The 25,801-nt window shown below is 36.4% G+C and overlaps 1 protein-coding gene and 1 pseudogene across 2 annotated transcripts in view; both read left to right on the top strand.

Annotated features, from left to right (window-relative positions):
• MALT1 (MALT1 paracaspase) overlaps positions 1–17,930 on the top strand; it is a 56,313-nt gene extending 38,383 nt beyond the window's left edge. For both annotated transcript variants that reach the window (XM_069467963.1, XM_069467962.1), the window contains 8 exons: positions 2,521–2,724; positions 10,282–10,459; positions 11,231–11,305; positions 11,942–12,069; positions 13,201–13,350; positions 15,005–15,162; positions 16,350–16,475; positions 17,490–17,930. In XM_069467963.1, coding sequence (XP_069324064.1) covers positions 2,521–2,724; positions 10,282–10,459; positions 11,231–11,305; positions 11,942–12,069; positions 13,201–13,350; positions 15,005–15,162; positions 16,350–16,475; positions 17,490–17,930 — 1,460 coding nt within the window. The remainder of the gene's footprint in view (positions 1–2,520; positions 2,725–10,281; positions 10,460–11,230; positions 11,306–11,941; positions 12,070–13,200; positions 13,351–15,004; positions 15,163–16,349; positions 16,476–17,489) is intronic.
• Positions 17,931–23,152: 5,222 nt separating this feature from the next.
• Positions 23,153–23,253, top strand: LOC138383528 (U6 spliceosomal RNA; annotated as a pseudogene).
• The last annotated feature ends 2,548 nt before the right edge of the window (positions 23,254–25,801 follow it).

Raw genomic sequence — 25,801 nt, 5'->3', positions numbered from 1 at the left:
GGCAATTATCAATATATACATTTTAAGACATGTAGTTCTGGCCGGGCGCGGTGGCTCACGCCTGTAATCCTAGCACTCTGGGAGGCCGAGGTGGGCGGATCGTTTGAGCTCAGGAGTTCGAGACCAGCCTGAGCAAGAGCGAGACCCCATCTCTACTAAAAATAGAAAGAAATTATATGGACAGCTAAAAATATATATAGAAAAAAATTAGCCGGGCATGGTGGTGCATGCCTGTAGTCCCAGCTACTCAGGAGGCTGAGACAGGAGGATCGCTTGAGCCCAGGAGTTTGAGGTTGCTGTGAGCTAGGCTGACGCCACGGCACTCACTCTAGCCTGGGCAACAGAGTGAGACTCTGTCTCAAAAAAAAAAAAAAAGACATGTAGTTCTCAAATTGTTGAACCCTTGCATTTTGTAAACAATACCAAGTGTTCTTTCACAGACGGATCACAAAACTAAGGAATCAAGAATTGGTATCAGCAGAAACATTCCATGATGCTTAATTTGACAGCTAATTTTTTTCCCTAAAGAACCCAGTGATATTTTTCTATTACATATTTTATAATTGTTTTCTGCCAGTAAAACTCAGTCTAAGATGTATATAATTAAACTACAGTGTTCCACACAAAAGACCACAATGATTTATAAGCACTTTACTACCTTAAAAGCTTGGGTGACCTCATGCTCTAAATCCATCACTGGGTTATAATAGTGTAAACCAGAGGCAGCACATTCTCTTATTTTCCCTCGCTTAGGAGAAGGTGGAACTGAATCTGTCCTTCTATCGGGATTGGGTCTGAATTCTGATAGGGTTGATGAACTCACAGAAAAGCACAATGAAAATTTTCTTTCTGTAGATTAACTGGCCAACAGTCTTACTTTGGTATAAAAGTACGAGTTTATTTAAGAAGAAACTTAAAAAAGTATCACACAAGTGATACTAAGTGTTCTTGCCTCCTATTGAAATCCATCCTGAGTATTTTCGGCTTTTTAATTGAACTAAAAATGTGGCATAAGTGTCATTTCATTTTTATCTAAAATGTGCATATTTATAAGAATAGGAAATTTGATAGAAATCTCTAAAAATGTAAATAGAATGAAGATACTGTGACAAAATTATTGAGGCTTTTCACAAAGTGGGGTTTTCTGCCTGTTTGAGAGAGTCACATTCTTTAAGTGGGGGCTAGTTTTTAACAGTAGCCTGAAGTGTTCAATGGAAACACAAGAAATTTCACCAAAGAGATTTTTGGTGAAATTTAATCTTAGTGATTTAAAACATCAGAATTATATATTATAGACATTAAGTCAGGAATGTGATTATTCATGCCTGTTTCAACTTCCTAAGAGTAGTATTCATAATAACTTACAAATAAACTGCTTAGCAGCACTTAGTGATGGGGGTTGGTCAGCAAGTCCTGGCCTATGTCAGAGGAGGTGGTCTTCATCCTACCCACCTGGGTCTTCAGCAGTTGGCTGGTGCTACCAAGTGCTCTTGTCGCACCATCTCCTCCCCTCCCTGGCATGTCTACACTGGTGTCTGCTGTGGCTTTTGCTTCACACACCTCACTGTCGATCCTCAAGAAAAAAGTTACTGTAGCTTCTTACTGTCATGGGATGGTCTTGAGTTTTTAACCTTTGACCCCACCCCAGACTGTCTAAGAAAGATATAATTTTGAAGACCACTTAAGCACTAAGCTATGTCCACCCTTCCACGACTGTTGGACAGGCCACACACCTGATTAAGCTTATTGGTACTTTTTAAGGTATAGATATAGATCTTTTTCCCTCTTACAAATAAGAAAACTATTTCTATCGGAACACATTATCTTTAGCAAAATCTCAGTGCACTAAGTTCAGAAAATGAATTCTTAAGACATTCATAGAAAAAGTTTCACATTTCCCTAAAGTAGCCTCATGTCAGTCAAATGGGAAATATTTTTTAAAGAAGCTCTGAGGAGACAGTACGTCCACCTGGCTGCCCAGGAAGAATACAGTGCTTGTGAAGTTCTGCTTTCTGTCGTCCCTGGTATTTCCCCTTACTTGCTCTCATGTGAATTCTTCCTGTCCCTTTAGGTATTTCTGTTGTTTTTAGCCTCTTCCATTCTCAGCAAAACAGAACCTAATTTGACAGGAACCCAATTTCAAATATTCCTTGTTTAAATTTGCTCTAAAAGTCTAGTTGAATATTATTTACTGTTGTTGTAATTCCATAAAAATATACTTTAATATTAATTACCATTATGCTTCAAATAACAAATATCCTTTGCCTGGTTCTCAAAAGCATCCATAAGTTTAATTTCAGTTGTTTGAGTTTTTTAGCCTCTTGTGTTCATCAGAGCATAATGGTCTGCTACATAAAGTAATAGTTCTAAAATGAAATTAAATAATAATGAAATCTTAAATGAAATAATGCAATCTTAAAGCATACTTTTTTATTATTAATGTAATGATACCATTCCATAGGTTTTGTTTTAATCTTTATATTTTCCTTTAAATGCCCTTCCCTTTTTTTTTTTAAGCAGCAAAAGACAAGGTTGCTCTTTTGATAGGAAATATGAATTACTGGGAGCACCCCAAACTTAAAGCTCCTTTGGTGGATGTTTATGAATTGACCAACTTATTAAGACAGCTGGATTTCAAAGTTGTTTCACTGTTGGATCTTACTGAATATGAGATGCGTAATGCTGTGGATGAGTTTTTGCTACTTTTAGACAAAGGAGTATACGGTAAGATATTTACAATCTTTGTTTTTATAATTACTTGCTATTCTTGTATGAGTTAGGTTAAGAGTTAAAAAATCAGATAAAGGTAAAGTGAACACATTGTTGAACACAAGTTTTATTTTTCTTGTTAAAAATGGTAGATTTGATCTTCATGCCATGTGGATAAAATTAGCTTACTGTCTTTACTTTTTTGTTTCTTATTTTGTCAAAACAATATTATTCTTATTAGAATTCTTACCTGTCTTTTGTGATTTCTTTTTTGTTGACTACCAGAGCTACAGTATAGTAAGCTTGATGATGAAATAGAAAAGTATGTACTCATATATGTAAAATGTTACTGTGTGTGGTTTTTGGGGTTTTTTAGTATAAAAGGATCTAACATAATGTACATTATATTTGTTTCCTTTTCATTTTTCTAACTATTGTATGGTATATTCTAGTCTTACAATGGGAACTAGAATTGAATAAAGAAATGTTGGTGAATGAGGCGTATGAAAACAATTTGTAAATTAAATATCTATACAGTTACAGTTAGAGATGCATCCCTACAAAAATTGTAACAGTAAATTTTTAATGGTTTTTCCCATTCTTTCTCTTAAATATGTTAAGAATGCTGCATGTATGGTAAAGAATTTTTAAAGAGACAGAGTATGCTGTCAGTCGCAAGTCATTGCTTTGGTAATTTGTTTGTTTTAATACATCTCTTGTTATGGGAAGGCCAGCCGTTGAGGTCATCTGAACTGTGTTTCGAACAATAGTGCTGCTTCCCATGACACTGTGCAGTAACATCGGCCTGCCAGGAAAGTGGCCTTTCCAGGCATGTTGTTAGACATGCAAGCGATAAATAAAAAGTATCAATTTAGCTTCTGTATCTTTCAAATTACTCTACTTTAATAATTTCTGGATTTAGCTTTATTACTTATAATTAGATTGATATGATGAGATAAGCTTGGTAGAATTTCTAGTGATTCTCAAAGTAGAATTTTTAATGGAACAAAAGCCATTATTTCAAGATTCACCACACTGCTGTATAAGGGATGGAGAAAAGTCTTAAAATCTTGTTTAAATGAGTTTCCTCCTCTAAATAATGAGAATTACTGTTGTGACACAAATGAAATTAGGAAGATAAACACTTCAGATTTGAGATTTCAGCTGTCATGCTGATGTTGTAATAACGTAACTTTGCTTGTGAGCATCATGAAGTGATGACTAATGGGTGAATCTATCCATTTTTCTTATGAAAATATGGAAGAATATACTATATAAATGTGCCACCTTGGTAATTGGCTTATACAGGTTGAGCATCTCTAATCCAAAAATGTAAAATGCTAAACATTTTGAGTGCCAGCATGACAGCACAAGTGGAAAATTCCACACCCTGACCTCATGTGACGTGTTGCAATCAAAACTGTTTCTACGCAAAATTATTAAAAATATTGTATAAAATTACCTTTAAGCTATGTGTATAAGATGTATATGAAACATAAATGGCTTTCATGTTTAGACGTGAGTCCTATCCCCAAGATACGTCATTATGTGTGTGCAAATATTCCAAAATCCAGAAAAATGCAAAACACAAAACACTTCTGATCCCAAGTGTTTCAGATAATGGTTACTCAACCTGTATTTTCAGTCTAGAATCAGGTGAATTGTTTTGAGTATTTTTTATATATTTCATATAATTTTTCTCAGTTTTTAAGGTGCCTGCATGGCTTAAATAGGAAAAGGCTTTCACTAGAAGTGATGAGGTGCAAGGGAAAAATATTGGCCAATTTAGGTTTCTGGATTGGTGAAGTATTTAAAGAATAAGGGAATTATGTGAAGAATTATGATCTTGATTGTTTATTTTCATTTCTTACTGACATTGTCATCCAGGCTTTTAAGCCCTTTGTTTGGCTTTTTAAATCAAAACTTTTAATTGTGCCTGCTAAGTAGAGAAACAGAAATATAAAAAACTGTGTCAAGATTTCAGTTTAGGCTAAAGCTTTGCCCCGCTATAAATACATCATCTTGGAGTACAGAATAAAGAGGCATATCAAAGCAAAATGGCAGCTTAAGAAAGTTAGAAAATTTTTAAATCCTACTGATTCATGTCTTAACAGGATGGCTGCATTATATTTTGAAGTATTGTGAATATCCCAAACACCAGACACATCTACATTAAATGTAAGTGTGGTAGAGGCTTGAGGGTTTAGGGCATACCATAAAGAAACGTTTAATTTTTTTTTTTTTTTTTTGGACTATACCTTTAGTCCAAAATCCTTTAGTTGATCTCCCCAAGTGACTCATAGTACTCGAGGGGTGTGGGGGAGGATGGAATGCAGAGTCACAGGAATTTCAGCATGAACGACTTTAGATATGGACAACAGAAGGACTCAAGTTTATGCCCTTTTATATTATATTGCCCACAGGTTTGTAAAAGAAATAGAAATTACAACAGAACAGAAAATAATTCACTTTTAAACACATATAGACATAAAAAATAAGAACCAAAAACAAAAACAACTGACTTATATGTCCTGGAAGATATTGATAAATCAGGATAAAGATTTCTAGTTATCTTATATAAACAGCTAGGATAAAGAGTAACTATTTGGCCTGAAATCTACCCCACCAAATGCCATTCTCTATTCATTTACTACAGCTTAGCTGTGCTTTTGTGAGAAGAATATGAGAGTCTGGTCAGAATATGGCAAAGGCTTGTTTACCCTGGAAGAGTCTCGGTGCACGTAGCTCAGTAGTTAAGCAGTGGGCCAAAGCTTTGGCTTTTCTGCTTACTAGCTGTATAACTGTGCTTGAGTTATTTAGCTTTTCTAAGCCAAAAGGGATCTATAAAGTGGAGTGACCTGAATTAATGAGGTTGTTACAGGATAAGCAAGATAAAATAATTATCCCCATGTCTGGAATACTAAAAATGCTCAAAATATTATAGCCATTATTATTGTAGTTTCCTGACAATTTATTAAAGAAATTTAAACACTTTTTCGCCTTTAGATTGGGGATTTGGACTAGGCAGCATTCTACTTCAGGCCTCAATTATAGGAAAACAGTTTTCATCAGTTTTTACGTATTAAGGATCTGCCAGAGGTTTCTTTGGGGGGAAAAGGGGGAAGAAGTTTAAAGCAGTAGTGTAGTAAAACAATAAAAAACTGATACACTGACATTTTATATTTTCTGAGAGTAAAGTGAACCAAAAAGATAGTAGTTGGTGGGAGGAGAGGAGAGAATGGGTGAAATCATACCAAACGGGTACAGTGTACACTGTCTGGGTGATGGGGACATTTACAACTTTGACTCAAGCAGTACAAAAGCAATCCACGTAACCAAAACATTTGTAGCCCTGTAATATTCTGAAATAAAATTTTAAAAAGCCAGTAGTCGATTACAGAGACAATATAACAGCACAGCAGTTAAGCTGGCCTGCATCCACATTCCGGTTATATCACTTATTAATGATTTGTATTTGGGTGAGCTTTTAAACCTCACAGTGTCTCAGTTTTTGTATCTGCAAAAGGGGAGTGATAATATCACCTACCTTGTTATGAACTATATGTTCTGAGAATTATAAGAGGTAATACAACTAAAGAGCTTTCTTGGAACCATGCCTGGCACATAGTGAGTGCTGTGCAAGTCCACCGGTGGTGGTGGTTGCTGGTCTCATGCGAGCATGTGCTAGGTGGAGTGCAAATTCACTCAAGTGGGAAAGTTTTCTATTTAAATGATTATTTTTTCTGTAGACAAAAATAAATATCTGTGACAAATTATATTCTTGGAAGTCATGTTCCTGAGAAATAAAATTCCCTAAAGATCTAATCTGCAGAATTATATTTCTAACTACATTTAAGTTCTTTGACATTTATATAGATAGCCCATTGAGTAATGGGATAGTTAATTAAATGAATGAGTATTACTAGAGATGGAATTTTAAAAAAACAATGATATGGGCTAGTTTGTTTTACATTAAAGTACTTAATCCCCCTCAATATAATTTGGTTGCAGACTTTGATACAAAATGCTTGCCCATTTCGTAAGTCATTTTGGGGAGGAGAAAAAGTATTTTGGTGTCAGTTCCTTAATTTCGGCATTTGTAGGGCTGGGCTTGTGGCATTGACATCATGGAACTACACTTGGCTTTTCCCTTGATGAATGGAAGCTAAGCCTGTCTTTGATGTTGTTGCTTCTCCCCAGTCAAGTCTTGCTGGAGCCAGAATGTGTTTCATGACCTGAGGGAGGCAGGCAGGCTTTCTGGTCGGTTGTCTCTAAGTAATACCTGTTGTTGAAATAGCACCATTGCTCCTAGAAGTCAGACTCCAGATCTGACTCTGTCTTGATTGGTTTGCATTGTTAATCTAATACAACACAGTAAAGTGTTTACTGAGTTCCCATCATATCCATAATCCAGATAAGGGGTATGCTACATGCTGAGGGAGATATAGAAAATAAAGAACATGATCTGTCCTCCTATGGAAATTTTATAGTCTCTTAATATAAGGGAGGAAAAAGCCATAAATCGAGGCCAAACACCTATCAGCTATGTAGTTTTAAACAGATCATTTACTCTTTTAAATTTAATTTTCTCATTTGTAAAATAAGGGTAGAAATCATTTAAAGATTGTTACATGGATTAAAATTAGATTGTGTGTCAAAGTACTTTGAAAACCAAGAAAATGGTATACAGGTTGAATATCTCTAATTGAAAAATCCAAAACACTTCTTATGCCAAACATTTTGGATAAGGGATGTTCAGCCTGTACAAATGTAAAAGATTAATGTCAACATGGTCTTTTTTTAATCCAAAAAACTAAGTAGAGGCTGGGTGCGATGGCTCACGCCTGTAATCCTAGCACTCTGGAAGGCTGAGGTGAGAGGATCACTTGAGGTCAGGAGTTCGAGACCAGACTCAAGAATGAGACTCTCTACTAAAAACAGAAAAATTAGGCAACTAAAAACACAAACAAAAAAATTATCCGGGCATGGTGGTGAGCACCTGTAGTCCCAGCTACTTGGGAGGCTGAGGCAGGAGGATTGCTTGAGCCCAGTAGTTTGAGGCTGCTATGAGCTAGGCTGACATGATGATACTCTAGCCCGGGCAACAGAGAGTCTGTCTCAGAAACAAAACAAAACAAAAAAACTAAGTAAATGTAAGACTGTACAATGTCCGTAAAAGCCAGTATGTGATTAAGTGTCAAAAAGTGCTGCTCAGCATGTCAAGGGAGGGAGAGATTGAAATGCATGAGAAAGCTAGAAACCAGGTGATAACTTGCCAAAGATTCTGTACTTTTGAGATAACCTTTGAGGGTTGGTTAAGGTTTGAGTACATAGAAAGGAGACATAATAGCTGGAGAAAAATCATGGAAGTTAAAAATAAGCTTATCTCACTCTAGAAGCAGTAAAGAGACCGATGGGAAGTAGAATCATATTTTGAATACTTGATAGAAGAGTATAAATTTCACTCTTTAAAGTGTAATTCAGTGGTTTCAGTATCTTCACAAAGTTGAGCATCAGTCACCACTGCTTGACTCCGTAATATTTTTATCACTTCAAAAAGAAACCCCATACCCGTTAGCAGTCACTCCCATTCCTCCTTACCCAGCCCCTGCCAACCACAAATCTGTTTTCTGTCTGTCTCTGTGGAGTTGCCTGTTCTGGACATTTCTTATAAATAGAATCATTCAATATGTGGCCTTTTATGTCTGACTTCTCTCACTTACCATAACGTTTTCAGGGTTCATCCATATTGTAGCATGTACTAGAACTTCATTATTTTAGAATTAGATAATATTTCATTGTATGGTTATACCACATTTTGTTTATCCATTCATCAGCAGATGGACATTTTTGGATATTATGAATAATACTGCTATGTGCATTTGTGTACACATTTTTGGGTGGGTGTAAGTTCCCACTTCCCTTGGGTATATACCCAGGAGTAGAATTGCTGGCTCACATGGTTATCCTATATTTAACTTTTTGAGGAACTCTTAAACTTTCCAAAGTTCTTACACCATTTTTCACTACCACTAAAAATGAGTAAGGATTCCAATTTCTCTGCATCCTTGTCAGCACTTATTACTGTCTGTTCTTTTTATTATAGCCATCCTAATAAGTATGAAGAGGTATCTTATTGTGGTTTGGATCTGCATTTCACTGGTGTCTCATGATGTTAAGCATCTTTTCATGTGCATATTTGCTATTCATATATCCTCTTTGGAGAAGTGTTTATTCAAATCCTTTGCCTATTTTAAAATTGGATTATTCTTTTTGTTGATGAGCTGAAGAGTTTCTTATTTATTCTGGATGGAAGTTGTCCTTATCGAATAAATGATATGCAGATATTTTTCCTCTTGTGTGGTTATCTTTTCACTTACCTCATCTTTTTTGCTTATTAAAGTAGATGCACCGCCTTCGTCATGATTTTCAAAACTGTGCACTCTTACTTTCCCTATCTGTATACTCTTATTTTCATTTACAACCATAATTTAATTCCTTGCTAGGCCAGTCTCTTTTTTGCTAGGAGTCATTCCAGGTCCAAGCCTTGTTAGTTTCTGTTCTCCTGCCCCTAATGTACCTTGCATGCCCACTCACTCACTTTCTCTCTCTCTGCCTTTCCAAATTCTACCCATTCTCTCAAGACCATCCCCTGTTGTTTACCTCGTACTGATATTCCCCTCTGCACTTTGCTCATTTCATACATTGTTGCCCTAATAACATGATGTGTGGCATTTAATTATATGCTGACTTTCATTGTTGATTCATATCATAACATGAGCATGGCTGAATCTCCAACTAGTTTACAGGATCCTAAAGGGCAGGAACTTTGTCTTTTTCATTTCCCTCAGTGGCTACATGATTGTATTCAGTGCACACATGAGCTGCAGTATAAACCCACAGTGAAGAAATGGGTGTATCCGTTTTCTCATTTTACCAGAAATGTTGTATATGTAAGAGTAATTTTCCTCATTTTAATAGAAATTCAGGAAAAGCAGAACCTAGATTCTGCCCTCTAGGATTATGTGAAGCAAGTTGTCTTTAGTTCTCAGAGCCACATTCTCTGTTGGGAGAGTTGGGGCTATAATTATAATGAATTAACTATTTTTTGGTTCCCTAAGTGCCTTTTACTGTTAACTTTAAAATACCTTATAAAGAAATCCCTGCTCTGTGCTAGGGATACACGAATAAACGTAAGACTGTCTCTATTCTGAAAAATCTCCTAGCTTCATGTAGGAGGCAGATGAGTCAAAGAAGCCCTAGGCCACCTTCTTTTATACATCATAATATAAAATTGCATTTCATATTACACCATTGATTACAAATCTAATGCATTTATGAATTAGAATACACTTCAGATAGCATTTTGGTGTTTTAAATGCATCATTTAAGACTATTGACAAAATAATTTTAAATGCAAATTAACATTGACTTTATAATCGGGTATTGCTTAAGTAGGCTTACATCAATTTGAAGAAAATAAAAGTCATAGTTTTTTTTTGAAAAATGATGCTATGTGTTTATGGTGTATATAGAATTAACACCTCCCTTTTTTCCTCTCTCTCTCCTCAGGGTTATTATACTATGCAGGACATGGTTACGAAAACTTTGGGAACAGCTTTATGGTCCCTATTGATGCTCCAAATCCCTACAGGTCTGAAAATTGCCTATGTGTACAAAACATACTGAAATTGATGCAAGAAAAAGAAACTGGACTCAATGTGTTCTTGTTGGATATGTGTAGGAAAAGGTAAAATTTCTAATATTTTTTAAACAATTATATTAGAGTTAACTATCAACCTTGACAAATTAAACCCTAAGGCAAACCTGTGATATGCTAAGAACCATTTGAATTCGTGAATTTTAAATTATACCTTGAAACCGAAAGAATAAAACTAGAGGAAAATATATTTATTCCATTTATATGTGATTATATTAATTCTTTTCCTATTTACCATAGAACACAAGTGAAGAACTAAGGGGCGTGGGTGCTTATACTAGAAGGGATTCAACTCTCAGGAATGCCTTTAGATGTCTGTCCTAATCACCACAGTTACTCCCTCGGGACTTAACAAAACCAACACCTGCAGAGTTAGGGCCTCTGGTCACTAGTCAGTCCTGGTCTTGGAGATACAGAAAGTATAGCTGAAGCAGGTGTTTGAAGATTCAGATCCCATTTGTCTGCCGTTGCCTTACTAAGGAATAGAAGCAATGACTTTTCCTCCAAGATTTACTATTTTTTGCTTGCTCAGCATTTACCTATTAAAATTCAATGCCAGAGTTCAAATGCAACTCCAGTTTTAAAGCTAAAAGGAAAGATATGACTGTCTACTGTCTTAATAATAGTGTAGGAGCCCTCGGTTATTTCGGGTTAATTTGTAGCTGACAAGACGAAAGAAGTTTGAGTCTATAGTTTTAAATTATATATACTAAAATAGCATTATGTTATTTATACTCTTTTAAGAATGCTGTTTAGTTTCACATTTGTATCTGCCCTTCTCTCTTCCCCCCTTTTAAATAGAAATGACTATGATGATACCATTCCAATCTTGGATGCACTAAAAGTCACTGCCAATATTGTGTTTGGATATGCCACGTAAGAAAATTTTATGTTTATGTTGAAGATTTCACTATTCTTTCATGTCTTCTTTTTGATTGTAGATCAAAGGCCTAGAAATATCCATAGACATCTAGGCATAAATTTGCCTCCTTGACATTCTGGGTAGAAAATTCTAAGTAATTGACTTTAGCATTTCATGTCTTCCTATCTTATCACTAAGCCTGAAAGCATTTAGCTCCTGCTTAAAGATTAACTCTTTAATTAGGGATGTCAAGCAAGGGGCAGGAGAGATAAGGAGGCTCCACTGTGTACAGAAGTCCCATGTGGCAAGTTGCCTTTTTTAAATTTTCTTTTTTTTAATTATTTTTATGGGATATTGACAGATTATAATTGTATATTTGTGGGGTACAAAATGATGCTATGATGTATGTGTTTAATGTGGAATGGCTGAATTAAGTTAATTAACATAGCTACCACCTCAGATACTTTGCCATTTTTTCTCCTGTCAAACTGGAACATTTACCCTTTAATCAGCATCTCCTCAGCCCCCATCCCCCTGCTTCTATGAGTTCATTTTTTTTTTTTTTTTAGCTTCCACGTGTAAGTGAGAACATGTGGTATTTGCCTTTCTGTGCCTGGTTCATTTCATGTCTTTATTTTGTTGCTCTCAAGGTGTCAAGGAGCAGAAGCTTTTGAAATCCAGCATTCTGGATTAGCAAATGGGATCTTTATGAAATTTTTGAAAGATAGATTATTAGAAGACAAGAAAATTACTGTGTTACTGGATGAAGTTGCAGAAGGTAAAATAAAAAATAAAGAGACAATTACTTGGAAAAAGGAGAGAGAGAGAGAGAGGGAAATACACCTTCTCAGGGTTCCCTGTTGGTGATTATTTTATTCTTGCTGTTATTGTATGGGTTTGGAATTAGTGTTTACTTTATAAAACAATTTTTTTCTGTAATGTTCAACAACACTCCTGCTATTTAATTTCTTCCTTCCTTCCGTGTTGACTCAGCTGTAGGCCGTCTGTGCAGCATTACTTAGACTACAGGACTGACCCCAGGCACCATTGTGAAATCAGGTTGAATCCTCAGAGCTCTACCTTGTTTCTATACCTAGTGCCTTGGTGCTGCCAAATCTGCTTATTTGCCCAGAAAAAGGCCCATGAGTAGTCTCTCCCAGGATTAGAGAAGACTTTACAGAAATTTTGAGACCCTGCTAGAAAAAGCTGAGTTTGTTTTTTTCTTGATGAACTTAGTTTTTAAATCCTCCTTTAAGGATATCCAAGTGCAAGATTAATTTTTGTCTACATCACATATGTGCTTGAGAAAAAAATGGAAATTCTCTATAGCTATTGCATGTAGAACTCTACATATGTCCATTGTTTATGGATACCTATCCATGACTAAAAATCAAGATATGCATGGGAATATACATACTACATTTGGTAATGGTTACTTCAAGTCAGGGGAGAGGAGTGGTGGTGCTTTAACCAGATGGGTGGTTTTAACACATTATTTCCTGTTTTAAAAATAAAGATATTTGAGGTAAATGTGGCTTGTTTTAACTTTGGTCATAGATATGCAAATTATCATGGCTGCTCTTTCAGTAAAGAAATATACTTTTAGTTCTTTGTGGATTTTAAGGCCTAGGAGATTAGGGATCTTTAAGTAGACTTATGGAAGACAAAAGCTAGGAAGCAACCTTTAAAAGTGAACTGGTGCAATAATTTTATGTGTTTGTTCACTGGTATATCCCCAGTACCTTAAACCACATGTGGCACATAGTAGGTGCTCAGGAAATATTTGTTGAGTGAATGAACGATATTGAGAATATAACCTGATTTGTAGGAAAGTTCTTAGCCTAAATATTTAAAACATAACAAAAGAATTGGTGGTCTTAAAAATAATATTTACTTTCTTATCTTTTAGATATGGGGAAATGCCACCTTACCAAAGGCAAACAGGCACTAGAGATTCGAAGTAGTTTATCTGAGAAGAGAGCACTGACTGATCCAATACAAGGAACAGAACATTCTGCAGAATCTCTGGTGCGGAATTTACAGTGGGCCAAGGCTCATGGTATGGTAAAGTCTATTGTTTGTGAGATCTTTCTATAATATACTTATGTTAAATCATTAAGTTTTTTCTTTTCTCCCAATTTTATAGTGAAACTATTTTGGCCTAGTAAGGCAGATCCCAAACTAAGCAAATGTTTTAATTATGGATATTACACTGATTTATTTGATGTTGGAAATATCAAATTATTTAGCTTATTTTCACCATTGGTAAAATTTAAATGATGATTTTTAAATTTTTCTATTTTTAAAATGGGTTAATTTTCCATTTGTCTAATATGAGTATCCTAAATTGTGACCTGTTGAAGTGTGCAGCTGTCAAAATCAGCCAGGTCTGGGTTCTCATTGGTCTCTATCACTTGATACAAACATGTTACCTATAAAATGGGGATAAGAAATAGCACCTACTTTATACGGTGGTAGAGATCAGATGGGAGTACACTTGTAGAGACACACATGGAGCTTAGCAAATGTTCTGTGCTCATAAATATTACTGAACATTCTCTCAGACACTGGTATTGGTAGCTTGGGTGATCAAGAGTAAAGAAGATGAGATAAAAATCATATCTTACTTAATTACCATTTAGTAATTCCGTGTGATTTAGTGAAAAAATAAGTTTAAATTGTTGACTGAAATAAAGATTTTGGATTTTCTGTGAGTCCCAAATATCTGTTCTGTGAATCTCTTATTATAGATAATTGAAAAATAATTGTATTTATTGAGCTTCTATAAAATATATTTATTTTCAAAATAGTTTTTGTTCTCTAAGATATATTTTTGATAAATTTAAGTTTAAGCACATTAAATGTAAAATACCATAAATGTATTATCTTGCCATTCCAGATAACTGGATAAGTAATTGAAATTGTATTTTCCCTAAAAAAGATCTAAACAACAATAACAAAAATACAGTGGTACAGACCAACAGTGAACAAAACCTTTTATAAAATGAAACTAAAAGATCAAACAGTATTTGTAACAAATGTAATACGTAGGTAACTTTTTAATAATAAAGAGCTCATACAAAATGGTAAGAGAAAAAATATTAAGACTCCTTCCTCAATAAATAAGTAAATGATGCTAAGTTCAGCAATCCACACAGTTGGAAATAAATTAATAATTAAGAAAGAAATCTAGCAAATGGTGGATTTAAATACTAATTAAGGAATAATGAAAACTTTGATGATGTATTTCTTGTTTTTTTTGAATCCCATCAAATAGACAAATACTTTAAAAATTGATATTATCCTTTTTGGAAATGTTACAATGAAACTAGTATATTTATATTCTATGTAAATTGAAAGCAGTTTATCCTATATGTGAGGAACCATTACATAGCTAAAGTCAACATTCCTAAAGCATTAAATATGTGTATGAGAAATACTGATTACAATAGAGAAACAGTAAAACACGGAGGTAGTACAGATGTTCAAGAGTTAGCAGAATGGTTAAAGGTAACAAACTATAGTGTGACCATTAATTTTGTGTGTATGTGTGTGTTTAAACAATATGATGTTAGTTATATGATATTTTTAAGTAAAAGAAAGGCTCTAACCATATTCTGCCCCATAAAAGGTATTCTATGTTTGTCATCAGAAAACTTACCAAGCACTCTTTAAATAATTTTTTGTAAGTTGTTTGTACTGTTCTTTTTCAGAACTTCCAGAAAGTATGTGTCTTAAATTTCAGTGTGGTGTTCAGATTCAATTAGGATTTGCAGCTGAATTTTCCAACGTCATGATAATCTATACAAGTATAGTTTACAAGCCACCCGAAATAATAATGTGTGATGCCTATGTTACCGATTTTCCACTGGTAAGTCTCTCCTTTTTTCTTTTATTTAAAATACAGTGATGTATTCTCACTAAGACTAAATTTTTAAAAACAAAGTTGATGGTAAATATAAAGGAAATATGTATATATTTATATAAGTGTATATATGTATGTTTATTTGTAGTTTAGTAACACTGATCATAATATTTAATAATTACCAAAACACCTCAGGTTTATCAAATATAGAAATATCTAAAGTTCACTCCAGAAGGATCCCTTTAATTTCTCATATCCTAAATAGAATATCAAATGTGAAGAAATAAAATGTGTAATACGTATGTCAAGAATAATTTCCTTTTAAAAACTTTTGTTTCCAATATGTTATTGTAAGTTATGTCTTATTTGGCAAGTTAAGGTAGTATCCCAGAAGAACAGAAATCTAGCTGTCTTTTCAAACATTTAGGTGTGGTACTTATTTTATGTTGGTGTAAAGAAGCCAATAAATAGAACCCCTCTTTCCTACATAGGTGTGACAAACTGAGAAGTAAGCAAGGAGTAAGACAAACAGAAACCCAGCGTATCACTTTTATTACTGCTAGAGGCTTCACGGAGGACACTGCTTCGTGTGAGAGCACATGGTCTAGCACCAAAGCCCAGAATTCGATTAGTCGGCCCTGCGCCCCAGTCGCAGCAGCACCGGACAGGGCTAGGCCTCCCAGGGTGCTGGGCAGGGGCAGAGGCTGGGGGCTTCTCTCTGGAGGAGCAGAACACCTCTTGCTCTTGGCCGGTGGGTTGGCCATCAAAGAAGAAAAGGGGAAAGGTTGCCTTCGGCATGCCCATTTATTCTTCTTAAATATCCTAATCATATACATCCCCCTGCACCTTCCCAAAAGTGACGACAGAGAGGGAGAGAACCCAGGAGTCAAACACTAATGGGGCTCTCTCCACTTTTTTAAAAACAAACATGAGTAGGTTAAGAAGTGTTCCTAGGAATGGTTTGAAAGGAAACTCTCCTTTCAGAGCTCACTTTCTAAATGGCTTAGTGCAGAATTGAGAGTTCCTGTTATAACCATAGAATGTCGGTTTCATTGTTTCTCTAATCCTCAATTAGGGATAACCTACTCAGACCAAAATTCATGAGAGAGCAATACCTGTTAAGATATCTTATGTCATAAACTATGTTGTGACTGTCATTAACCTCATCATTTACATTCCCTGATTTTTCACAGGACCTAGATATTGATCCAAAAGATGCAAATAAAGGCACACCTGAAGAAACCGGCAGCTACTTAGTATCAAAGGATCTTCCCAAGCATTGCCTCTATACTAGACTCAGTTCACTGCAAAAATTAAAGGTTACTACTTTTCCTGTTTGTAGCTACTAATAGAAAACTTCATGGAACTGGAAGTTCATTTTAGCATAGACCGTAGATATGCTGCTTATTGGGCAATAAACTGCAGTAGAGATAACTGATCTGCACCAGGTCTCATCAGTGCTTACCCTCCATGTTGTTGAAAAGTTAGGAACATAGAGCATATTCTACTTTTAAATATCTTAGTATTTTCAAATAATCATTTCCTAGTTCTATGACTTTCTATAAAACATACAACAAAGTAGAATTGGAATTTCTTTTCAATCTTTTTTCATTTCTAGTTGACTTACAAATGAGAAGCTAGTTCTGCATGGTTGAGCATCCTTATAAAAGCATATCCTTACAGAAATTGAGTTTTTAATTTGTTCATAGCTGCATGACTATAAAACGTATCAGCCAAAACTCAGGGAATAGAAAGGGCCGTATTGAGAGTTACTTAAGGACAATAGGCATAAATCTATTGTCACCCTGTTTATTAGCTCATCTACTTCAAGTCTCCTCTTCTCTTAGAAATTTAGTCCATTATCTGATTCAGTTATATTTTCTACCTATGATTGTGGATTATTATTTATAATATCTTAAAAATAGCTTAAGCTTTTGACCTAGGTGTAAAGCTAGATCGTTTTTTTATCAAAGGAGCACTCCCCATCTCCAACAATAGGGACAGATAAGTTTCCTAAGCCCCACTGCTTAGAAAATACCTTTTCACTGTTCATGAGGAATAGAATATAAGATATCTATGATTTCGACTATTTACAGTAGTAAGGACTACAATTCTACTAAAGTCTTGAGTATTGAATGAAGGAAAAACAAGATAAGTATAGCTGGCCTTTCTCAGTTTAGGGTAGATGCAAAGGATACCTTGATGATTTGGAACCTGGGAAAAAGGGCTGGCTGGATTTTTGTGTTGGGCGTGTGTGTGTGTAACAATACTTTAAGAGTGATATATTTTCACTGTTGATGTAGATAATGAACCTGATTTTTTTTCCTTTTCAGGAACATCTGATCTTCACAGTTTGTTTATCGTATCAGTACTCAGGATTGGAAGATACCGTAGAGGAAAAGCAGGAAGTGAATGTGGGGAAACCTCTCATTGCGAAATTGGACATCCATCGAGGTTTGGGAAGGAAGACTTGCTTTCAGACCTGCCTTATGTCTAATGGCCCTTACCAGAGCTCTGTGTCCACCTCGGGAGGAGCAGGACATTATCACTCATCTCAAGACTCATTCCGTGGCGTTTACCATTCGCATCTTGGTAATTCGAATAATGTTATGCCGTCAGATGGTTGTCACTGCAGTCGGACTCCAGATGCGTTTATTTCAAGTTACCGTGCTCACCATTACTCATGCCAGTTTGGGAGAAGTAATGTGCCAGTAGAAACAACTGACGAAATACCATTTAGTTTCTCTGACAGGCTCAGAATTTCTGAAAAATGACCTCTTTGTGTTTTGAATTTAGCATAATTACTAGATGCCTCATATGAAATAGTTCTGTACCTTTGTAAAGTGAGGCAGCGTGAAAAGGCAAATAGAAATATGTAGAGAGAGAAAATTAGTGACAGCTGGTTATAGCAAACTCAGGACTTTGAAATGTTGGCATTACATCATTTAATCACTTCTTTCTCTTTTTAAAGATTCTGTGAGTTGGTTGATCTGTTTTATAAGAATGAAGTATGGGTGTGTATGTGTTTATGTGTAAATAACAAAAATATTTTCATTTGGACCACTCTGAAGTAAGAGCAGTGGGAATGGCATTATTGTCAAATACGTGTATTGTATTTTTAGCACCAGAAATAACCTTGCTGATGATCGGGCTTAACCTACTTTTACTAGTGGGAGAAACAGAGGCATCTAAATTAGAGCACCAGAACCGAGACCTCCAGAATTCTAGTCCAGTGTTTTTGCCACTACACACTGCCTTCCTGACAGGTTCTGAGACAGGTAGTATTTTTGTAGATAGATTAGAATATATTTATATATGTATAAATATATAGATATGCATATCTGTGTATTATCTCAAGTACAAATTTTAGTTTGTGATTATAGAACTTTGCTGCAAGCGTCAGTTAAGAGATTTATGTATAAGTCTTATGTAGAACAGGCTGAAATTTCTTGTTTGTAAGATTATGATACCACAGGAGAGGTGAGGATTTCCTGTTTGTCTATGTTAAAACTAAACAGAGGTTAAGAATCAAAATATAATTGGGTAATTTTGATAGCTGCTTATCCGACTCTTCCCAACATTGGAAGTGTTTTCCTTGATAACATGTATTTTGTTCTTGAATTTTACTGGCCTTAAGCAATAGTAGCCTTATCACCATTGGTTCTACCTAAAAGCAGGCTAAAAAGGTAACTGACAATAACAACAACAAAAAGATTGAATTAGTAATTTTTAAAGTCTCACAAAGAAAATCCCAGACCTAGGTGGCCTCACTGCTGAATTCTACCAAACATTAAAATTAGCCTTAATTCTTTGTAAACTCTTCCTAGGAAAAGAAGAGAGAACACTTCCCAACTCACCCTTTGAGGCCAGTGTTCCCCTGATACCTAAACCAAACAAAAATACCACAAGAAAACAAAAATATTTCTTACAAATACAGACACAAAAATCATTGACAAAATACTAGCATACTGAATCCAGCAACATATAAAAAGGATTATACATCATGACCAAGTGGGATTTATCCTGGGAATTCAAGGTTGGTTTAACATCTAAAAATTAATTAAGCTAATATACAGTCAATTCTCATTATTCACAGTAGTTACGTTCAATAAACTGACCACGAACAGTGAATTAGTGAATATGGAACCACTGCTTTTGGGAGAAGTGTATGTGTGTTTACAAACTCACATAGATTATGAACTTGAATCCCTAAAAACAACTCACCCTGGTAGATTCCATTCTGTCTATTTTACAAAAGTGAAAGTAAGTTTCAGAAGTGTTAAGTGACTTGCCTGAGGCCATCCCAATAACAGGCGCCAGAGTTGGAATTCAAATCCCACCCATCTGGCCCCAGAATTAGAGTTTCTTGTACTGCACTGAACTGCCCCTGCCATCTCCATCCTCCCATCATCTACGAGAGCTGAAAAAAGAAAGCAAAGTATGTCTTTGTTTGACTTCAGCTGGGAACATGCATATTGGGTGACTCAAATTTTTCACCGGTCTGCACATGTCCATGAATGACTGCAAAGTGCCACAAATACTGATTTAAGAGTTATAAATAAATTTTAGTTAAGTGAGTAAATGCACAAATACATAATCATAAATAATGAGGATCAACTATACCATATTAATAAAGCACAAAACCACATTGATTGTCTTAATAGATGCAGAAAAAGCATTTGATAAAATCTGACACCCTTTCATGATAAAAACAACAAACTGAGGATAAAAGGGGTCTTCCAAATATGATAAACAAAACATCTATAGGAAACCCACACCTAACATCACACTTAATGGTGACAGACTGAAGGCTGAATGTTTTCCCCTTAAGATTGGGAATAAGACAAGAGTGTTCACTGTCACCAGTTATGTTCAGCATTGTACTTGAGGTTGTAGCCAGGGCAGTTAGGCAAGAAGAAATAAAAGCCATCCCCATTGGAAAAGAAGTAAAAAACTTTATGTATTCACAGTTGACATATACTCATATAGGGAAAATCCTAAGGAACTAATTTAAAAGCTAATAAATGAGTCCAAGGTTACAGGCTACAAGATCAAAATACAAACATCAGTTTTATTTCTATACTAGCAACAAACATTCTGAAAACGAGATTAAGAAAATTCTGTTTACAATAGCATCAAGAAAAATAAAACTACAAAATAATACTATAAAACTTTAATTTCTTCCTTATTGAAAGAAAGAAGATCCAAATAAATAGAAAGATGTACATGTTCCTGGATTGGAAGGCCTGACTTTGTTAAGATGGCAGTGCTGCCTAAATTGGTCTACAGACTCAACACAATTCCTGTCAAAATCCCAGCTGGAGTTTTTGCAGAAATTGACAAACTGATGATAATATTGATGTGGAAATGCAAGGGACTCAAAATAACCAAAACAATTTTAAAAAAGAACAAAGTTGGGAGGACTTGCTGTTACCAGTTTAAAAACTTACTAAAATAAGACAGTGTAGGCATATGGATAGACATATAGATCAAAAGAAGAGAACAGAGAATCCAAAAATAAACCCGTACATTTCTGACCAACTGGTTTTCATCAAGGGTGCCAACACCATTCAATGAGGAAAGAGTTGTCTTTTCAACAAATGGTGCTGGGACAAGTGGTAGCTACATGCAGCGCAAAAGGGTCCTTACCTCATACCACATGCAAATTTTAACTCAAGATGAATCATAGGCCTAGATATAAGAGATAGAACTCTTAGAAGAAAACGTAGAAGTAAATCTGTGTGACCTTAGGCTAAGCAATGGTTTCTTAGATACAACACCAAAAACATAAGCAACAAAGGAAAAAATAGACAAATGGGACTTCACCAAAATTAACTTTTGTGCCTTGACAGACCCCATTATTAATAAAGTGAAAAAATGACTCTCAGAATGGGAGGAAAATTCACAGATCTGATAAGGGACTTGTAGTATCCAGAATACATAAAGAACTCTTAAAAGGCGTATGTGTGCATGTGCTTAATCGTGGTTACTCTAGAGCAGCCCAGCGAGCATCTGTGGTGGTGGAGATGCTCTGTGTCTGCACTGCCAGCGTGACAGCCTCTAGCCTTAGGTGGGTGTTGAGCAATTAAAATACAGCTAGTGTGAGGAATGGAATTTTTAAATTTTAGTTTTAATTTAAGTAGCCACATGCAGCTAGTGGCTTCCATACTGGACTGTGCAGGTGTCTCGAATGGGACTAGAAGGTAGGTGGGGTAAAGGAACGTTTACCTTTCACTTTGTACCCTTCTGTATAGTTGAATTTTTAAAAATGTAAGCATGTATTGTATTTAGAATTTTTAAACTGGCTTTAAAAACAAGAAGAATGGTACAGTTTTTTTTTATCAGCTATGTTTTTATTTTACTTGAATTTCTTATGCCAATTTCTTTGTAATATTAGGATAGGATTTACACAAACATGGAATTAGGAACAGTAATCTATCAATACCAATCAGAACGTAAGAAAGAAATTAGAATAGTAGAGGCTCGAGCAATTAAAGGCTCACCTAAATCCAAAGCCAATATTTGATGCTGGGGAAGAGAGTTATATTATTTTCTGGAAGACAATTTTTAAAAATTACAAAGTAGCAGTTATAAATTATGTTTTCTAATAAAAGGAAAACCAAATGTCAATACATGGGATCATTTGAATGTAAAACTCTGAGTTGTTATTCATCCCGTGATGAATAGGTCAAAACATGCTCTAGGAAAGAAAGTCTTTCAAGAAGAATAACTAGCACAGAAAAGTGCCAGTGCATTCAGTCATTGCCTTCTTCCTTTATCTCCAGTGTTTATTACTTTTCAAATCTCTGACTTGCACATGAAGCAACAATGAGTTGGCCTATTCAGTAATCACAATTTTTGGACTTGTCAAATTCAAGGAATTCAATCATGTAACCAGAATATAGATCATTGACATATATATCGGCGTAAGTGTAATATCAGGATGAAATCTGATTTTTTTTGTTTACTTTTTAGGTTTTTTGAAAAAAAAAAAAGATGGCCTAGTAAACTTGTTTCCTGATACTTACGTACTATCGTTGCTTTCAACTGTCAACTGATGTCAGATACTCAGAATTTTTACACTGCTTTTGTGCATTCCATCCTGTTTCTCAGATTGACATTGGCATTCAAATTCAGAGTTTGACATTGTGAATTTTATCCAGGTCTAACTAAAGTATACTTTTTATTTCTCACCCCTTGAATTATATGACATTTCTCATGTTAATAAAATATTAGTAAGAAAAAATATACCCAGAACATAAGAATGTTTGTATAAATATACATATTTTTTCCCAGTTGATTTCATTAAGAATACGTACTTCAGCATCAGACCCAAAGTTTGTCTTTGCTACAGAGAAGAGGCTGAGACAACTCTGGGTTTCAGCACTTACTAATTAGTGTGGTTTAAAGTGTGTTACTTGTCTATATTTCCTTACCTATAAAATGATGATATAACATCAAAGGGCTTATAATACTTTACAGAGCTGGCGGGACTAAATAAGATCATTTCTATAAAGTGCTGGCATTTGAGAAGGATCAGCATTGCTCTTCCAATGTGTCATTCTCAAAACCATACCTGCAAGCAGTACAGAGTGCATTTGTTATTAAAGTACTCCCTACAAAGTACTGTCATAGTGTTGGCAATGTATATCTTTTAAAGTAAGTTGCAAGTGAATTTTATTCACTCCAAAATCACTTTTCAAAAAGCATGCAGATTTAACATCACCAGTTGTTAGTGTTATATATCTACCCCCCAAAATAGCTCGAAGGTGATTTACTGAAAGATTAACAGTGTTTATCTCTCATGGGATTATTTTTCTTTGTTTGCTTACCTGTATTTTCCAAATTTTACCCAGTGAACAACTATTGTATAATTTTAAAATATAGATATGCACAATTATATAATGTAAATATGCTAAGCTTCAATAAATTTGGTTTTAGAACACATTTTTAACTTTTCATAAGGACAATCTTAAATTTAAAAGTACACAGGAGTGTGCTCACTTCAGCAGTACATAAATTGGAACGGTACAGAGAAGATTAACATGGTCCCGGCACAAGGATGACATGCAAATTCATGAAGCATTCCATATTTTAAAAAAAAAAGTTCGCAGGACTCGTAATTTTTAATATGGTGAGTAATTACAGAGGTGCTTATGCTACCTGTTACAATATGAGTAAAGTTGATTATATCCATAAACCTGAAGTAATTCCCAGTTTTTTTTCCCCATCATGCGTAGTTGATAAACAGCATTTTAAGTAGCAAAAATGGTCGGGTGAGTATTTCTACGTTAGTAAGTTGCTGAGCAGCAGGGCAGCAGGGTGGCAGATGGTATCACTTTGTGCATGCCAGCTACAAACATTTTATACACAGTTTCACTTACCCCTCAACAGACTTGCAATGTATAGACTAAGAAACTGATGGTTAGGCTAAGCTGGGATGTTAGTTTGCCCAGGGTAGCCCAGCTGGCAAGAGCAGGGGCGGGATGATGCAAGCCCTTGTGTCCACGTGCTGCTGCTGCTGCTGCGGATACGGTCAGGATACAGTCATGGAGAAGCTACACAATGGTTGAATCCATCGGTGCAAAAGTGCAGTGACATTAAATGCTCATAATTGTTGGAGTATTACAGATTGTATCTAAGAGATAGTACTCTGAAGTTTGCAAGACATTGTCCTACTCTGTAAACAGAAGAAATGGCCCCTGAGTTAGATAACTTCAAGTGCTTGAAGCCAACGGTGGTTTCTGATAACATTTTAACAGTGTCTTAATATTTCATTCTTCCACGAAAAAATATTTTTTAAATACTGAAACATTGTAGAAGAGGAAGTAATTTACCATCTCTAAGTGTGAAAGTCACAGGTCACACTGGAAAAGTTTCCAAAGGATTTGACTTAAAAAATTAAGATTGCTTCTTGCATTACCCTCAATAGAGTAGGCTGTTCTGATAGGGAAATGTGGGGTTTTTTAAATATTGTTTAAATATTTGCATAAACTTTTGCTTTACCACTTCCAACTTTGTGTAGAATGGTCATTTCTGTATTACAAAGACTTGGTGTCTCCCCTAAAGGTTGACAATTTTTATATATATTTATACTTCTGTTCCTCTTACTGGCAGACTTGGGTTCCTATGTTACTGTCTGACGTTGGCATCCTTTATTTTACGCTGAAACTTGGGCAAGTGGCTTTGTTTCCCTTCCCACTTTCCTCTTCACACAGTGACCCACATCTGCATCCAGTGGAGTTTTCAAACTGTTGGGAGTAGCTCCTCACGGGAGGCGGGAGTGGGTCCCCCACCTGTGTGATGGAGAGCAGCCCTGCTTCCCTGTCCCTCGCACTGCCTTTCCCCGGGGGCTTTGCCCTGCCTCATGGATCCGGTCTCCTCTCGCTGGGCCCTGCCATTGCTTGGGGACTCTCCCCTTACACACAGCCACACCCACACCAGCTGGGTGCCTTTGGGAGACCACAGTGCTGAGAAAGTAGGGGAAGAAAAGCTTCCCAACTGCACAGTGAGTGCTAGAGGCGTCCAGCCTCCCTGCTACAGCAAAGAGTCCTGTGAGCCGGTCGGTTTGAGCTGCTGAGGACAAGGAAGGGCCATGTGAGCAGGTCCTGGCCTGCAGTTTGGGCCCCTGGAGCAAATGGCACCAAACCTGGCCCTCGCATTGGCTTTGTCATTCAAGATGTGGCTTGCTGGTGGGTGTTACTAACAAGGCAAGGAACCATCTGGTGCCCTCCCATTGGAATCAGTTGTTGTGTTATTGCTAACTAGGTATTAAGTTTCTTAAAACCTGATTTTGCCCTTTGGTGTTATCTGACCTGGTTCTGGCTTTGGGAGGGAAACAGTTTCCAGGTAGAAGTATGTTTGCTGGGACAGGCCAGGTGGGCGGTGTGCTGGGACCAGCAAGCTGGGACGTGCTCTTCTTGGCAGCAGAGCTGTGTGGAAAACCAAATCACTATCAAAGGTGTTTTTTGTGACCATGACAGGAACAGGGGAGTCATGTAGATGAATCTGATGGTAAATGACAGCAGGCTAAGATGACCCAAATGTCCCTCTCATTGACGGACCTTGCCAATGAGCCTGGAATGCTTCCAGGCCCAGAGTCCCTGGGTCCTGGACAGCACCTCCAGGGCACTGCCAGTGTCTGCTGCCACTCCCCCTCCCGACAGAGTTTTCTTGGCTGTAGTGATTCATTTGATCAGCTCCCAGACTTGCCTCGGGAGCCGGTCTGGCCGTGTAAGCTGACCCACATCTCGGGGCTGACCCATGGGTGTCCGTATCATGGTGTGACTCTCAGGACTACCTTTCCCCACATTTTCATGTCCTGGATGCCTTTTGGCAGCATTGGTCACCAAGGGCCAAGCTGATCTGGCCAGCAGAGAGGGCTGAGGGCGGTGGAAACTACCACGGTTCTTAGCTTTGATTCTGTCCACAGACGGGAAAGAAGGCCAGCAAGTCCTGCAGCGAGGAAGGCTCAGGAAGACTGTCCCATGAGGCCCCGCTGGTGAGAGATGAGAGAGAGATGTCTTTCTGGTGGGCCACAAGGAGCAGCGGGCTTTCAAAATGCCTCCTCAAAGGGACACCTGGTACCCACGGTGGCTGTCCCAAATCTTGACCTTTCTCCTGAACCCCAGTCACTTTCCCACTA

This window comes from Eulemur rufifrons, chromosome 5 (genome assembly GCF_041146395.1).
Source record: "Eulemur rufifrons isolate Redbay chromosome 5, OSU_ERuf_1, whole genome shotgun sequence".
NCBI classification, from domain to species: Eukaryota; Metazoa; Chordata; class Mammalia; order Primates; family Lemuridae; genus Eulemur; species Eulemur rufifrons.
Note: the sequence above shows the minus strand (reverse complement) of the source record. Positions and strands in the feature narration are given on the sequence as shown.